Raw genomic sequence first — 17,505 nt, 5'->3', positions numbered from 1 at the left:
ACGCACTGAAAACACTCTACATCACAATGGTTAGAAGCATATTGGAGTACGCTGTACAGGTGTGGGCGCCTCACCACGCTAATCAACGCGACCGTTTGGAGAAAGTCCAACGTCGTTTCACCCTCTTTGCCCTTCGTCGTCTACCTTGGAGAAATGGTGTTTGGTGGTCAAGCTACAGCGACAGGTGTGCACTACTTCGGATGCAATCGCTCGAACAACGCCGTGTCTTACTTCAGCGAATGTTTGTCTTTGATGTCCTCTCGGATCGCATCGACTCCCAGCAGATCCGCGATGAAATCAACGTGTACAGACCAGTGCGACAGCTGAGGAACCTGCCCATGCTGAGAATTCCAGTCCATCGCACGCTCTACGGCCACAATCGACCAATTGACAGGTGTTGCCGCTTTTTCAACGAGGTGTCCAACGAGTTCTCACCTGGCCTGCCGAGGAAGAATTTTAAGCTGAAAATCATCAATCTGTGATATATTTGTTGTCAATGTTTTGTATGATTTTATTTTTTAAGTTTAGTTTTAAGGTATTCAGTCTGTGCGATTAACTCGAAGACGGTGTAATAAAAATAAAATAATAACAAGAAAGAATGGAAATGATAATCAGAAAAGAAAGCAAAAACAATTGTTTTAAATACATAAAATCTTATTGGTTGTAAAAAAAGAATATGCTTTTAAAGTAATTTACTCCAAATGTGATATTCTTTGAGCGTTTATTGTAAAAATTTCTTTATAAATTTATTTTTTATTTATTTTGAAAAATTTAAGTGGTAAAAATAATCATTCTAAAATAATTATTTAGCCTGATATTTGATCCTTTTTATGAAGCAATTTTGTCAGAATCAAAACTCTTTTCCGCAAGGCACCATAGTAGAAATGTTAAATATAATATAATTCTTCCAAAATATAAAAAAAGAAGAACAAATCATATTAAAAATGGAATTTTGCAAACAAAAAAAAAAACGAGGAAAAAAATATAACTAAAAAAGAAATTTATGTTTAAAAATAAACATAAAATATTTTATTTTGAAAAATTTTTGTGAAATCTTTTGCGAAAAATTTTAAGTATATTTCATCAATTCAAATAGATATTTAACTATAACATTTAAGTTAACTTTAATTTAAATTAAAGTCAAAAATCTAATTATTTCTTTATTTCGATTGATTGTTTTGTAAATTCAAACAGCTTGATTATTTGATTCTAAAACCTCATACATATTTTCCTTCGATATTGACACATAGAGTATACCTGTACAAGGATTTGCAAATCATTGAAAAATCCATCAATTAGTAACATGATTTCTGTTGAAAAGAAAGTCCTATGATTTATCAATCATTTCTTCGAAAAAAATAGAAGAATCAAATAAAACCATTAAAACGACGGTAACATTTCAAAAGGCATGATGTACATTTTGACACTTTCTGAGTTATTGCATATTCTGAAAGTACTTCTAATAAGCTACCTCTCCACCAAAAATGAGCAAAAGTTACTTCAGTAAAGTCTGTTTAATCATGATTTTAAATAAAGTAACATAAACAAAATCTCTGCCATCAGCAGTCCCTGTTTATATAGCCCTGTCAACCTGTCAAACAAAAGGCTACATAAACCTCGTGACGAAAAAAAATGTTTGTTTTTCTCAAATAAAATTACGGAAATAATGTTTTATTGAATTTGGATGATCAAGTATCAATAAAAGCAACGTTTTTCATCGTTTGTTATCATTAGAACATCTTATTTTGCTTTTATATAAAAATGGTAATTGATAATGGATGCTCAACATTCAAATGCGTTTTTCTCAAAACGCATGGTTTGTACATGATGCTTTTTGAAATGTTGGCATCGAAAAATAACATTGCATTATCTATTTATATGGTTAAATTATGTTTTTCTCAGTTTGAAATAATTAAATTTCACTGAAAATCTTTTATATTTACACCTTAGTTTTTCGATAAAATTAAGGTTCTATTAATTCAAAGAAAGCCAAATATATTTTTTTTCACTTAAAATTTTATCGATTGAATTGCTGTGATCGCTATAATACATATATTTTTGAAGATTGATAAATAGATCGCTTGAGTTGATCCACTAAGGTTATGAAGATCAATTTATCAAGTTTTCATTCCATCACATCTTAATTTTATGTTTACAAGAAGTTAATGAATTAAGATTTTTGTATTTATTAATTTTTCAGCAAGATCAAACAGTTACAAACTGTTTATTCTGGTCAGGCTGTTGATGTTTACATTGGGAACGAGCAGGATGCACTGATCATTTACAGTTCAAAGTAATCTCAAAATTCCTTTGTTCAATTCTTCTGTCCATAAAACACAGATAATTGTCATTATTCAATAAGTATTCTACGCAAATAGCTTCTAAAGAGAACTAAATTGCCTAAGCATGATGAGAGGACTATTAGGGTAAAATGGGCTATTTCAAACAATTCCAAAATATAAATATATAATTCACTTGGTCATCTTACGCATTACAAAGTAATTAATCTATCACCATATTTTGCAAATTGTTCGAAAAACAATTCAAATTATATGAGATATTTTGAAAAGGGGGCATGGGGTAAAATAGGAAGTTTCAAATAATTATAAAACAGTGTCTTTCAGTTCTCATGGTCATTTTGTACAAATAACAGTGATTAGTTTATGAAAATTATACGCAAAACACTTATAAATAAATTAAATTAGGGAAAATTGGAAAAATGGCCCATGGGGTAAAACGGGTTATTATGAATGGTCTAAAATAAGCATTATTTGATTTTTCTGCTGATTTTGCACACATAGTAGAAATAATTTTACGAAATTCCTACGCTAAATGCTATAAAAAGGAGTAAAACTACCTAAATTAGCCAAAAAGGGCCCATAGGGCAAAATGGGTTACTCCAAATGGTTCGACAATGTCACCATTCGATTCTCCTGTTAATTTTACATCAAAATATGTATATAGATATCCTATAAATGTTAATATGGTTAACTTGTAGAGTGAAAATCAAGAAAATTCCAATTTTTAGGACAAATTGGGCAAAAAGGACCCTTTCCCGTCATTTCCGGTGGGTTTGCTATGCGGCAATCGATTTCTGAGATTTTTTTACATAAGAAAAACTATTTTTCAGAAGAAAAAAACAGCGGCTTCAATTTAATGGGATTAGAGGTGGGTTTCCGCCCACTGTGCAATGTTTTTAAATCATACAAAAAATAGTAATTGGAGAACCTGATTTGATTTTATTTATTTCTGTATATTTCATGTCATAGTTTAATTCAGATAATATTTATTTCTGAAGCATTCACCACTAGGAATATTGTTTGCTTATATGTTGGACCACAAAACATACGCTGTTATGGAATGAATATAAACTATTTTAGTTTTGACAACCTTTTTAAATGTTTTTTTTTGTAATATCATTTGAAAATAAGATATTTTAAAAAGGTTTGTGTGAGAAAAATTTGTTTCTAAGTATTCGAGAAATTACAGATTGAAGTTATGAATTTATGAAGCACGTGAGCTACCAAGGACGTAAGAGGGTTATATATTAAAAAATATCGTTGAATTACAACCACTTTTAAATACTTATTCACAAGTTGAATTTTTTGTTTTTTTTTGTTTTTTTTTTTTTTATTTTAACTTTATGGTCACTGAGACAAATTTAAAAGCAATGTTATGGTTGTGAAGCATAGATTTTCACTATCCAAACACTTTTATTTTAAAAAATCCTTCTCAACAAAAATACTAATAATATTTTCATTCATTTGGGACGATTTTGAAGATTTAAAAATTAGAGAGTTTATATATTTTTTCAAAGTTGCATGATTTTTTTACAAGCAGTCAAGCCATTAATTGATCCTCACACTCATTTTGACCATCAAAGTTGCTGTTCTATACAATTTCGTTGCAAAAGATTAATCAGAAACAGGAATAGAATAATTTTCGTTAAATGTCAAATTTCCCGGGAATTCCCGGGATTTCCCGGGAAATTTGTTGAAAATTTCCCGTTTCCCGGGAATTTTGGAAGCCCGGGAAATTGGACGCTCTACATATGCCCATCGTGGGGATCAATTCCGTTAGTTTTGAATTGGAGTTTCCTATTCCGGCGGCCACTACTGGTGTTTTCGTGACCGGGATATCTTGTTGATGTTGATGTCAGGTTCATGTTTTCGGTGGAGGAGGAATCTTAGACGGAACATGCAAGCAACGGGGAGGACCAGTGGTGTGGTCTCTGTCATTGTGGTCATTGTGTTTGTCGTGCATCGCTGCAGGTGCTGCCGCATGATTTGCCTCATGAGGTTCTGCCATTGGAAACGGAACCGACCGTGGAACCGACCCACCGTCATTTTCGGGCGTCGGTCTTGATTTATTTATTTTGATTTTGTTGCTGATGATCAGTAACAACAAAATTATTTCGAAACAGCTGTTAATGTTTACTTGTTAGAGGCTTGATTCTCTCACGCATACACTGACATGACACATGACAGTAATGGGTTTGTATTGGTGTGTTTGGGCTTCGCTTCGGCATAAGCTCACCAGGCAGCGCTGGCGTCGCCGTGATTTAGTGGTCTGATGAAGGACGATGGATTTCAAAAATAATTTGTATGGAGAGTAACGTCTGTTTGTCTGTGATAAGAGTGTACGTAAATTTTCTCATACTATCTGCAGATGCCCCGCAATCTGTCCCAGAGTGGCCAAAGTGGCAATTTTTTAGCATATAAAATTTCTCTGGGCTTACACGAACCTATGTTTGTATGTTTAGTTTAGTTGAAGTCAAAACTCTATAAATATGCCAAAAATCACTTTCAATTCATGTTTTGAAAGATTTACATGGATTTTGAAATGTTTAATGAAGAAAAATCAAAGTGTCTCATTGTTACCCAAATGAGTGGGGAACAATGAGACAGCCCTGGATTCTGGGTACATTCTCAATTTTGGTCAAACCTAACGAAAGGACATTGTAGCCCAACTCAATTCCTATGGAACGTCGAAAAAAATTTGAAGAAATATTAGTTTTGGTGTAAATGGCAGCCTACCAGCGAAAAAGTATTTTTTGTCCATAATTTACTTTTACACCCCAGAATCAAACATTTATGAATAACTTTTTAAGGGAGCGTCCATAACCAAAGCCACTATTATAGCAGACGTGTATCCAGTAGATACACCTTTCCCCCAAATATGAGCCTGATTGGTTGAAACTACGACTTGTGAGAGCCATTTTATCATTGTTCCCCGTGTCTCATTGTTGACTACTCTACCCTACTGTTTTTAATAGTCGTAATTTTCACCACACGGAAAAAAAAATCCATTCTCGAAATCGTGAATTAAACACACGAATACGAGAACCACGAAGGAATATAATTACGTTTATAGTGCAAATGCACCATACTCATGAATAAATTCCTTCGAGGTTAATTCACGATTACGAGAATTGATTTTTTTCTGTGCGAATGATTTTTCTATGTTTATTGAATTTGTCGTGTGTAGTGGACAGTTTTTTGTTATTAGATTTTTGTCCAATATTTAAAAAATGTTAATAGTTTTATAATTATGACAAACAACGATTCGAAACAGATTTTTGTTCTTCTATGAGTCAACTGTAAATATTGATTTTAACTGTAAAAAACTGAACTGAATATTAGAAATTAGCGGGCGTAAACTCTTAAAAAGATGCCCTAGTTTTAATAAAATAATACCGTAAGCCTGGGTGACTTTGATAGGATTTCAATTTGTTTTTGGAATGTTTTCCAACAGTTAAGGTTTTTCGCAGGATTATTATTTTTAAAACATGTACTGGGGTAGCTCACACAAGGTCCATCCATTTTTGAAAAAAAAGTTATTTCAATAGTGTTTAAAAAAAATGTTACGTTTAAAATTCCTAGTTTGAATTCCGGGGTGACTTTGATAGTCATAGTTTTCCTTGTTAAAATCATATTTAAGATGTTCAAACATTATTTCTACGTTAAATGTTCAATCACTTAAGTAGCTGATGTATTTTTTAAGAAAAAAAATCTATCTTTTTAATTAGTTTACTAAGTTTTTAAGCTTTTTTAACAAAATACTTATAAATTTTAGGTAACATTGTAAAAAAGTCGGAATTTTGGCTGAAATTTGTTAAAACTAGTTTTGTTTATAAAACTATCGATTTATATTGCATTTTTTGCTGAATTAGAAGCACGAATCAAAAGTGTTCAAACTTGACATGAAATTTGTTGAACTAAAATTGCCTATAAATTTGGAGATTTTTTTTAAATTGTGTTTCAAAAACTCATATTATTTATTATTTACAAACTTATTTAACCTTCTCCTAGTGGAAAATTGTCCAAAGAATCCTGAAATTCATTCCGTTTTCCGATTTAAAATCATGTTCATTAAGAAAATCATGACACTCTCAGAAGTTTAAAATAATGAATTTTATCAACACTTTCTTAACTATAGTTAACACACTTTTTAAACTTTTCAAAATGTTATGAAAAGTTCTTTTTGAGGTACTTTGGACACTTCTCTACCACGGTCAGTATGATTCTAAACCATTCCGTACGTATTTTAATTGTACTCTTCATTTTGCGGAAAAATCACAAGCCTATCAAAGTCACCCCAGCTATCAAAGTCACACCGTTTTACGGTAATTCAATATTGGTGAAGATGCAGAAAACTTAAAGACTTTTTTCCTTTAAATTTCGAAATAAATTTGGAAAAGTGAAGTTTACTTACTTTAACTACTTTAGTTTTTCACGTCTGGGCTGTCATTTAATGTAAACTTTTGGCTTTGGTGATCGTGTCATCAATTAGAATTTTTGAACATTTTTAACAAGTTATTTTTTTTTCTGATATCGCAAATTATGCACATTATGAGTACTCGGCTCACGCACGTATAAGATCACTCGTCGAAACCGAACCTAATCAGAAAGGAGTTAATGCGATATTGGGGTGTAATATCAAAATCGTTTTTCAGCACAGCAATTTTTCAGTTCCGTTTGCGCATAGCGATTCGATTTTCTATGGGATTTTGTGTGGGAAAACCAATTTTTTTATTTTGATATTGATAAAATCCACGTTTCACGCTGAAATAAAACCTGATTCATATTTGGATGCTCTAGAAGCTGCTCTACAACTTTCCCGAATAGAGTATGGTGATAGCTTGTCCCTGAAAGAAGATACAGCGTCTTAAAACTCGTCTAAAAGTGATTTTCGAGGTTTTTGAAATATCAAAACCGAAAAAAATTCCTTATACTAATAATTCTCATAAAAAATTGAATCGCTTTGCGCAAAGTGGGAACCTAACCAATCGTTCCCAAACTTTAGGGAGTTGTTAAGGGCCCCAAAAGGAACAGAAAAGGTAGACAACTTTTTTTTCCATACAACCATATTGCATTCTGATGTGTCACTAACGGCAATCAAAACCAATCTTTGATCTTTAAAGATTCATTCGAATTTCACCAAGATCGTGCTAAATTTCAAGCAATTTCGCCTCTATTATCTTCTTAATGTGAAAGGATTTCAATTTGAGTTTGATATAATTCTAGACTAAATGGAAGCCTCAATATCGTAACAGTAACAATAACCTATTAGTTAACATTCCTAGTGTCTATCAAATTACCATAACAACAGACAGTATTCTATACAGCAAACGCATGGAGTATCAGCCATTTTGTTCCTCGCCATCTTGAAACACACCGGTCTGTTTAAAAAGCAGTAAAATAAGGATTATCAAGCCATACATTGGCGCCCCCCACGTGAAGTCACCAACCGAAGAACTATACACATTTTGGGCTTACTTTAACGTTCCGCATTATCGTTATTATTATTGTTCCATTTGTAAATTAATTGCCTAATTATGTCACTGTGGGAAGCGAAGTCGTCGATGCTGCCACGGTGCGCGCACCGCACGTTTGACGGGTCCCGGCCAATTCGGAAGGACCGGCGAGAAAGTTACGACGGACGGAGTATGGCACCGAGTGGAGTTGCGCGGCGTGCATTGGTGGCGCAGATGGGTGGGGGATCTTTTATATATTTATGTATTTTCAAAGTATTTTTTGATTATTTATGTGTTTACTTTATAGATTCTTTCAAATATAACTTTGCGGCCTAGTTGAACTTTTCAGCACTTGTATCGAAAAGTAATACTCTTCAATAGGGGAATTATCCGTGAACTCACACAAATGGCCTGGTACTTTGTCCTAAGCAGGGATGGAATAATCAAGAAAAAATCCATCAATTTGCGATTTTTTTTCACCCGCGAAAGAGAGGGCAAAAGAAAATCGCTCCTGGAATTCTCCAATTCGTCAGCACCACTCAAAAATATTTATTACATTTTGTTTACACACATTGCCCATCTACAGAATGTGACTTATCATTTTTGACGTGTGACGATACACTTTCAAGTGTAGTAGTGAAAAAGATGTTACGCCTAATAATCAAGATGATGATTTTTTTAGATTCTTTTACCGATCTTTCGTGCGCTAGAGAGGAGAGCCATGCTCCCTTCGGATTTTTTCTCTTGATGAACATCCAAAGATTTTCTTTTGATGATGATTATTCCATCGCTGATCCTAAAGGGGAATGTTTTTTCCCTGATCACGAGTCTGAACTCCATTTTGACAAAAAAGTGTTTCTTTTTTCAATATTGTAGTATTGGGCCTCGTGGCACGGTGGTTAGCGGCTTCGGCTGCCGATCCCTAACTTGCTATGGGGCGCGGGTTCGATTCCCGCCTTATCCTCCTGGCCTTCTATCGGATGAGGAAGTAAAACGTCGGTCCATTTGCGTAAAAGAGGTTTTGGGTGACTCACTACACATAACCTTCGGACGCCTAGAAATGAGCAGAAACTTGCAACAGAGACCACAAAAGACCCGGGGGTCGTTAAACTGGATTGCTTTGCTTTTAGATCACTAAATGTTAATTTTTAGGCTAAAACCAATTATGGTTGCAGTCTTTGCACTAGTTGCAAACTGTCAAGTCTGAAATTCGGTCCCGCCAATGTCTTCCACACGCAGCAAAATTCTTCCTCGGAACGCTCAAATATTAATAGGAATGTGAGGGAAAAGGTGTTCTGCTTAGGCATTCATTGCCCCGTCGACAGACAGAGAGAGAGTGGTGGAAATCAGCTCGACAGCCAAAGCTAAAACATTTCCCGGGAAAAGCGGTCGGTGGGGAAGGGGAAAAGGAGAGGGGGTCTATGGCGGAATGTTAAGGAAGTAATAAATTTTTACGATAGCTTTTCTCGCATCGCACGTCGCTTCTGATGATGATGATGGGTCGTGATCATTCCACTTGACGATGTTTTCCGGCGCCTGTGATGAAGATCCTCGTGGCTTTGATGGCGGGACGGCAGGGGAAAAGTTTTTTTCCCAAGCGAGGAGCAGATGGGTGCACACAGTGATGATGCGTTCCCGTGGGGTACAAAGTTTTCCAGAAAGCCCCTCTCCGTCCCTTTAGCCATCATCATCTGATGGGACAAAAGGGACAAACTTGTGTGGCCCCAATTGCCTCACCTGTGCAAAGGGTGATGGCGCTTTAATATTGCTGCCAATAAAAAGGAAGACAGTTTCTTACCGAAGAGATTGTCCCATAAGTTTTTGTATTTATGAATAGAATAGTGAATTATAAATTTACTTTTTGTTAATTTTTTATTACGCCTATTTGAATTGCTATCAGTTTTGCTCTGCCATTGCTATATTATGTTGGAAACATTGTTTAGAGAAATAAACAACATATTTGCAATTAAACTGTGCCCAAATAATGTTTGCTAGATGAGCAATTCCATGTCAAATAGGGAATCGGTTGTACCCGACCCTCTCCGATTTCAATGAAACTTTGTAGACATGTGATCCTACGCTTATAAAAGCCATTGTCGTCTATATGGAGTCAGTTTCACTCGATAATGACATTTGAGAAGGGCGTAAGTGTTTTAAATATTTTTGAATTTCGTAATTTAAATATTGCTGTATCTCGAAGCCGTTGCATCATATCAAAAAGTGGTCATAGACAAACTTGTAGGAAATTTGATGAGCTTTCCGAAAAATACACTGAAAGAATAAAACACCCCACTTTTAGGAGATGTTTTATTTTTTATGTTTAAAAGTCAAGTTTAAAGGAGAGCCCACGATTTTTTTTTCATTCAAAATTTTTGCGAAAATAGCTTAAGATGTTACAAAAAGACTCACGAAAAATGCAAGATGGAGAACTCACTTAAAAAAACGTTACTTAATCCACCCTTAGGTGGTTGGTGCCTTCCTCACATTTATCAATTTTGACTCATTATTCATACCACTAGATTGGGTAGTCAGATCTTCATATTGCAGGGCACTTATGTGGTTACAATTTATGATAGGGTAGTCAGATCTTCAATCCAATTCGTGCTCGTTGAAAAGGTCTTTTAATTACCTATCCAAAGATAGGTCGCATGAATATCATGAGATAAGATGAGATGATCATGAGATCCGGCCTCCAAAATGTGCATAAATAACACTTAGTTGTTTATAAATTTTGATAGGGTTGTCAGATCTTCAATGTTTTGGATGCGTTGGAAAGGTCTTTTGATTACCTATGCAACGATAGGTCGCATAATAGATTCGGACAACGTTTTCATCTAAATATCTGTGAACCGGCCTCCAAAAGGTGCGTCAATAACACTTAAGTGCTTATAACTTTTTATAGGGTTGTCAGATCTTCAATGTCTTGGACGCGTTGGAAAGGTTTTTTGATAACCTATCCAACGATAGGTCGCATGAGAGATCCGGACAACGTTTTCATCAAAATATCTGAGATCCGGCTTCCAAAAAGTGCGTAAATAACACTTAAGTGCTTATAACTTTTGATAGGGTTGTCAGATCTTCAATGTCTTGGACGCGTTGAAAAGGTCTTTTAAATACCTTTCTAAAAATGTATAGCATAATGGGTTTTCTTACAATCTTCCGAACTTTTGTTAAAATCGTTTTTTTAGCATAACTTTTAAAGTACTTAACTAAACTCTATAATTTTTAATAGCGACTTATGGGACCCCAAGACGAATCGAATGAGGCCAAAACGGACAAAATCGGTTTAGCCAGTCTTGAGATAATCGAGTGACAATTTTTTGATCAACTTCCCACCACACACACAGACATTTGCTCAGAATATGATTCTGAGTCGATAGGTATACTTGAAGGTGGGTCTAGGAGGTCTAATTGAGAAGTTCATTTTTCGAGTGATTTTATAGCCTTTCCTCAGTAAGGTGAGGAAGGCAAAAAATCATAAATCATTTACTGAAACAGTTTTTTTTTTCAAAAGTGCTCTAAACACCAACATTTTCAAAACCAGACACGAGAGTCGATTCTTCATAACATAAAAGATTCCATATTGACCACTATCTTAAGTCTGTGGGAACGAGTCGAGATCCCAGAGTTCGAAGACGGTTCCGGAGGCGAGAATAAACGCGTGTTTTGCTTAGGGAAAACTAACAGCTAATGTTTATTACTTCTAGAGAAAACGTGGTTGAGAATGACAGTTCATCTGTGGTTGGCAGTGATGCCAGAAAGGCGCGGCGGTGCGCCACATAGTCCCCTCCAGTTACGCCAGGAACCGAACGCGGTGTCCGGATGGCGTAACTTTCGTCCTTCCATCATCTTCGTCCGACTCCTGGTTGCAGACGTAGGCGGGCTTGATGCGGTCGATGGTAATCCTTCGTTTTTGGCCATTTATCAGGACATCCATGAACTTCTCGTGTCGTTCGATAACCTGGAAGGGTCCTTCGTACGGGTGCTGGAGAGGTCGTTTCACTGCGTCGATCCTTACAAACACACTTTTGCAGCTTCGCAGGTCTTTCGGGACGAAAACGGATCGTTTAGCGTGATGCGAGTTTTGGATCGGGCTGACTTGCTGCATGGTACGACACAGTTGCTTCGCAAACTCTGAGCGGCACATCTCCTTCGTTGATGGCTCCAAGAACTCACCGGGAATCCGTAGCGGCTGTCCGTAAGTCATCTCGGCGACAGAGCAATCGATATCTTCCCTGATCGCGGTACGTAAACCGAGTAAGACCAACGGAAGCTTCTCGCACCAATGTTTCGGGTCGACGCAGGTGAGCGATGTCTTCAGCGTGCGGTGGAAGCGTTCGATAAGACCGTTAGCTTCGGGATGGTATGCCGTAGTGCGGATCCGAAGAGCACCAAGAAGTCTCGTCAATTCCAGAAACAACTCGGATTCGAATTGGCGACCCTGATCCGTCGTGATTGTTTCCGGAACGCCAAAACGAGAAATCCACCCTCCACAAAACGCTTTGGCCACTGTTTCCGCTTGCATGTCCGGCAACGGTACTGCCTCAGGCCACCGGCTGTACCGGTCTATCATGGTTAGCAGATACCGGTTTCCATTTGAGATCGGCAGTGGTCCCACCAGGTCGATGTGTACGTGGCGAAAGCGGCTCTTGGGGAGATCGAACTCGTTGAGGGCAGCAGATGTGTGGCGATGAATCTTGGATCGCTGACAATCGTTACAGGACTTGACGAATCGGGCGACGTCCCGGTTCATTGATGGCCACACGTACCTTTCAGCAACCATCTTTCTCGTCGTTCGAACGCCCGGGTGAGAAAGGCCATGAATGCTGCGAAGAACTTGTAGTCTCAGCTTCTCTGGAACATACGGCCTAGCGTGTCCGGCTTCGGAGACGTCACAATACAAAGACTTGTCTGTATGTGAAGACGCCCTCTGCTGTAGATTCATCGACGAAGTTCGATCGGCCAACAGCTTCTGCAGTTCCGGGTCATCCTGCTGGGCTTGTGATAGCAGCTCAAAGTCCACTGTTGAAGGAGCTACAATCGCGTCGACTCTGGATAAGGCATCAGCAGCAGAGTTGTCCTTGCCACTGATGTGCCGAATATCTTTGGTAAAGCTCGAGATATACTGCAGATACCGTTCCTCGTGTGGAAGATGGTTAGAGTTCGAGTTGAGCGCGTACGTGAGCGGACGGTGATCAGTGTAGATGGTGAAATCTCTGCCTTCGAGGAGGTGCCGGAAGTACTTCACGGCCAGCTGCATCGCCGTCAGCTCGCGGCCGAAGACAGAATACTTCTTCTGGGAGGGCGAAAACTTCTGCGAGAAGAATCCCAACGGCTGCCAGGCTTCGTCGACATACTGTTGCAGCACCGCCCCCGCCGCGGTATCCGACGCGTCGATCATAAGACCCATCCGCTTGGAAGAGTCCGGGTAGCACAGTAGGGCTGCCGTTGCCAAACTCTCTTTGCACTTCGTGAATGCTGTTTCAGCTTCGGTTGTCCACTGAAGTTTTCGCGTGTCGTTTTTCTATTTCCAGGTATCAGCTCTTGCAGCGGCCGTTGCAGCGAGACGGCGTGTCGAATAAAACGTTTGTATCCGTTCAGTAGCGCCAAAAATCGTCGCAATTCCTTCACAGTAGCGGGACGGCAGTAATCGACGACGGCTTGGACTCTACCTGCTTGGGGCGTGATGCCAGATCCACTTATGTGATACCCCAGAAAGTCGACGTCGTTTTGAGCGAAGTTGCACTTATCCAGATTCAACACCAGGCCGTTCAGCTTGAGCCGTTCGAAGACAATCCTCACGTGCTGGCGGTGTTCTTCTTCGGTGGACGAGGCGATACAGATGTCGTCGACGAAGACCACCACGAAATCAAGATCACCGAAGATACGATGCATAAAGCGTTGAAATGTCTGGCTCGCGTTGCACAGTCCAAATTGCATCTTCGTGAACTCGAACAGCCCGAACGGAGTAATTACTGCTGTCTTGGGTACGTCGCTTTCCTCAACTGGTACGTAGTGGTACGCTCGTACCATGTCCAAGGTGGTGAAGATTTGTTTACCCAAGAAGTTGTTGAGTAAGTCGTGGATATGTGGCACGGGATATCGGTCTGGCACGGTGATCCGGTTCAAGCTCCTGTAGTCGCCGACAAACCGCCAGTCACCGTTCTTCTTTGGCACACAGTGGAGAGGGCTTGCCCAGCTGCTGTTCGACGGACGACAAATGCCAAGCTCCATCATGGTCTCAAACTCCTTCTTGGCGGCTTGTAGTTTGTCTGGCGGCATTCTGCGTGGTTTGCAAGCGACTGGCGGACCGGTGGTTTGGATGTGGTGCGTCACATCGTGCCGGACCTCGGTGCGCATCGTGGATGGGGCGGTGATTTCTCGGAACTCTGCAAGGAGATCCCGGAAAGGGTGATCAAGTGCGATAGTTGTGACGCCGTAGACTGCAGATTCCGTCAAACCACAAACGGTGTGCAGTTTCGTACCTCCATCGATGAGGCGTCTGTTGCCGAGGTCCACGAGAAGGCCGAAATGTGCGAGGAAATCGGCACCAATAATTGCAGAGGTAACTTCCGCTTGCAAGAAATTCCACGAGAACTTTCGCCGTAACCCGAGGTCCGTGGCCACAAACTTGCTCCCGTACGTCCGTATTCTCGTTCCGTTTGCTGCGTGGAGTACGAATGGCGAGGGTCCTCGATATTTTTCAGTCCTGGATGCTGGTATTATCGACACATCCGAGCCTGTGTCGATGAGAAACCGAACGCCCGAAGTTTTGTCGAAGATCTGTAGACGGCGGCTGGTTCTGATCCGCCCACCTCGTCGATTGCGGATGGGCGGGAAGTTAGTTTTGACTGGTGGAACTTGCACGGGCTTCGACAACGGTCAGCTTGGCTGCCGTACTTGCGATGATACCAGCAGATGGTGCTTTCATCGTCGCGTTTGCGGGAAACGGAACGCGGTCTTCTGCGATCAGGTCCTTGTGCCTTCATGCGCTGCAGCTCAGCTGTCAAGGCAGCGACTTGATCCGCCAGGCTTTCCTGCGAATCCGGTACGGCAAGGGTTTTGACAGCAGAAGTTTGTGGAACCAACTCCGTCATTTTATCGCCCATTTCCGCCAGCTTCGAGAGACTGCCATCGTTGATGCTGAGTACTCCACGGATGTTCGCCGGAAGTCGTTGTAAAACAGCATTCTCAGCAGCGAGTCGTCGACCTTGAGTCCGGAAGCAAGCTCCTGCATCCTAGCCAAGAGGTGCGTGGGGCGGAGGTCTCCCAAGTCGCAAGAACCGAGCAGCTTTTCCATTTTTTCCTGTGCCGTTAGTTCGAAACGGGCGATGAGACGTTCCTTGATGGCGTTGTACTTTCCGGTCGCAGGAGGCTTCCTGACCAGGTCAGCTACGTGGCAGATTACTGTCTGGTCGATTTTTGCAACGATGTGGTGAAACTTCGTCTCATCCTTGTTGACTCCGGCCAACACAAACTGGGATTCAGCTTGTGCAAACCACATCGCCGGATCTGACTTCCAGAAGTCCGGAAGTTTTACGGCGACGGCGGCGGAAGCAGCGGGAGCCTCGGTGAGGTTTTCGGTGGACATTTTAGCGTAACGTGAATTCGTCGGCGGTCACCAATGTGGGAACGAGTCGAGATCCCAGAGTTCGAAGACGGTTCCGGAGGCGAGAATAAACGCGTGTTTTGCTTAGGGAAAACTAACAGCTAATGTTTATTACTTCTAGAGAAAACGTGGTTGAGAATGACAGTTCATCTGTGGTTGGCAGTGATGCCAGAAAGGCGCGGCGGTGCGCCACAAGTCCAATCCTTGTGAAGCTACAGCGGTTTTTAAAGTAAAAATGTTGAAAAAATAGGGTTATTGGTGGTTTTTCGCAATTTCTATAATTCTTGAGCATAAAAAATGTATCATGAGACACTCTGTAACATTTTTGATAATAAATATATTTTATCACAACAATTTGATGTTTATTTTGAATCTGTAGGTTATTTTGTACACAAATAATCAAGTAAGCATATCATGCATAAGCGCTGTGAAGTCTGAGTCGGAGTCCCTGATTAAGGTCTTTTTAAAGAGTTTCAATTGGAGTCGGCAAATTCTCAGAAGCCGTCAACAACTTTTTTTATGGATATTGTTGTTAAAAATGTTGCATTATACTCTTTGCAAAACTTGGTTTTTCAGTTTCAGTTTATTCAACTTGCACAACAAAAATCAACTTTAGGAAAATGAGACAACTTCGCCTTTAGCGGGTTTCAAAGTGGAACAGAGCCAACCAAATAGCAGCCCCGTTATGGCTATATTAGATGTAGTTTTCTCTTCTTCTTGTTTTTACTTTCCACCGTAAAGCTTCGCCCCAGGCATCACTGCTGGGAAGACACCATCGACATCATCATCGTCATCATTCCAGCGGGAGACAAACAGCTTTTCCCGTCATTGACGTCGGTATAATATCTTCTCAATTTTATGACAGGATATTAATTACGAGCGCGAGCTCGGTGAAAGTCGCGGGTTGTTGGCGGAATAATTTAAATAAGAAAAAGAAATAACTGCATTAGAAAAGAGTTTGACGAAGACGTGTTGCACCCAAATGGAAGTTCATTTGGCATTTTTCGAGACGTCTGTTCACTTCACCATCGGATTTCAATCCTGAGATGTTCAACAAAAAACTCCATACATTGTTGTCGCTCTTTATATGAAAGATGTTTCGATCGGATCGTGCAATCTTGACACACCCTAAAAATTGATGCAGGTGCGTCAACTGGTAAAAGGGAATTCAGTCAGAAGACGTCTTGACACACCTACATGCTCGACTACTGTAAACATTTTTTACTACAACTCGGGACTCAGGCAACCAAATTCAACTAAACTTCGGGACAATGCCCAGATCGGTCATCCGAACAAAACGTGTTTGTTTTTGTTTACATTGCGTGCTCTATTTTTTTTTTGTTTATTCAAGGTCAAACATTAAAACGCGTTTTTCTTGTAACTGCGAAATGACAGATGTGACAAGTTAGCACGATCACGTCGATTTGCTGGCTCAGAAGTTTTCTAATTTCCCCGTTTGGGTGTATAATCAAGATTGAGTTGTTAATTAATACCGAAGATGGGCCATCGATCCAAACATCCTGGTCCCCGCGTCCCACCGAAAACGGGGAGGTGTTGGCCATCGTTAAGGCAGCGAAAATCGAGTGTAAATTCTGTCGATTTGTGCTAATGCGGATCCTTAACGATATGGCTGCTGCAGCAGCATTGTTGTCGTGTAATGGGGCCATAAATTTGAGCCAGTGGATTTTTTTTAATGAATAATGTATCTCTTCACAGCCTTGGCCATCCAAGGACAACAAATGACAAAGCCTTAATTAGAAAAGTTTTTTTTTCTTCGCATCGCAACAAAGGAATTTGTTTGTTACCGTGGGTTGTGAAAGAAGATGATTTTACAGCTCATTTCTGCTTTGGCTGCTTCAACATCATCATTGGATGTCAAATTTATGAACCGTTTTGTTCATTGACACGGATATTATCCGTAATGGGCATGGTGTGTGATAAAATATGCTTGCTTCAGTAAAGGTTCTAGGACCCTTGGTTTCAAAACAATTTGTTGAAATAAGTATTTTTTTTCTTTTATAGTTTTCTGTCAATTGCAAAGACAAATCTTTATATGTTGAAAAACGACACTTGAGTTTTGAAATTAATCGTAATGTCATTTTATCTAGTAAAGCATGACTATTTCGATAATTATTCCCAA

At 39.4% G+C, this 17,505-nt stretch overlaps 1 protein-coding gene across 1 annotated transcript; it reads right to left on the bottom strand.

Moving 5' to 3' along the window:
- Nucleotides 1-14,478: 14,478 nt before the first annotated feature.
- LOC119768990 lies at nt 14,479-15,347 on the bottom strand. Its single transcript, XM_038260858.1, has 2 exons — nt 15,069-15,347; nt 14,479-14,994 (listed from the first exon to the last, which is right to left on the bottom strand). The coding sequence occupies exons 1-2, from the start codon at nt 15,345-15,347 to the stop codon at nt 14,479-14,481; spliced, it is 795 nt and encodes a 264-aa protein (XP_038116786.1).
- Nucleotides 15,348-17,505: the final 2,158 nt, after the last annotated feature.

This window comes from Culex quinquefasciatus, chromosome 3 (assembly GCF_015732765.1).
Source record: "Culex quinquefasciatus strain JHB chromosome 3, VPISU_Cqui_1.0_pri_paternal, whole genome shotgun sequence".
NCBI classification, from domain to species: domain Eukaryota; kingdom Metazoa; phylum Arthropoda; class Insecta; order Diptera; family Culicidae; genus Culex; species Culex quinquefasciatus.
This window is presented reverse-complemented; position numbering and strand designations above follow the sequence as displayed.

Coding starts and splice junctions, on each gene's coding strand:
- LOC119768990 (XM_038260858.1), bottom strand. CDS start 15,347: ATGTCCACCGAAAACCTCACCGAGGCTCCCGCTGCTTCCGCCGCCGTC. Junction 14,995..15,068: donor TCGCCCGTTTCGAACTAACG/GCACAGGAAAAA, acceptor CCTCTTGGCTAG/GATGCAGGAGCTTGCTTCCG.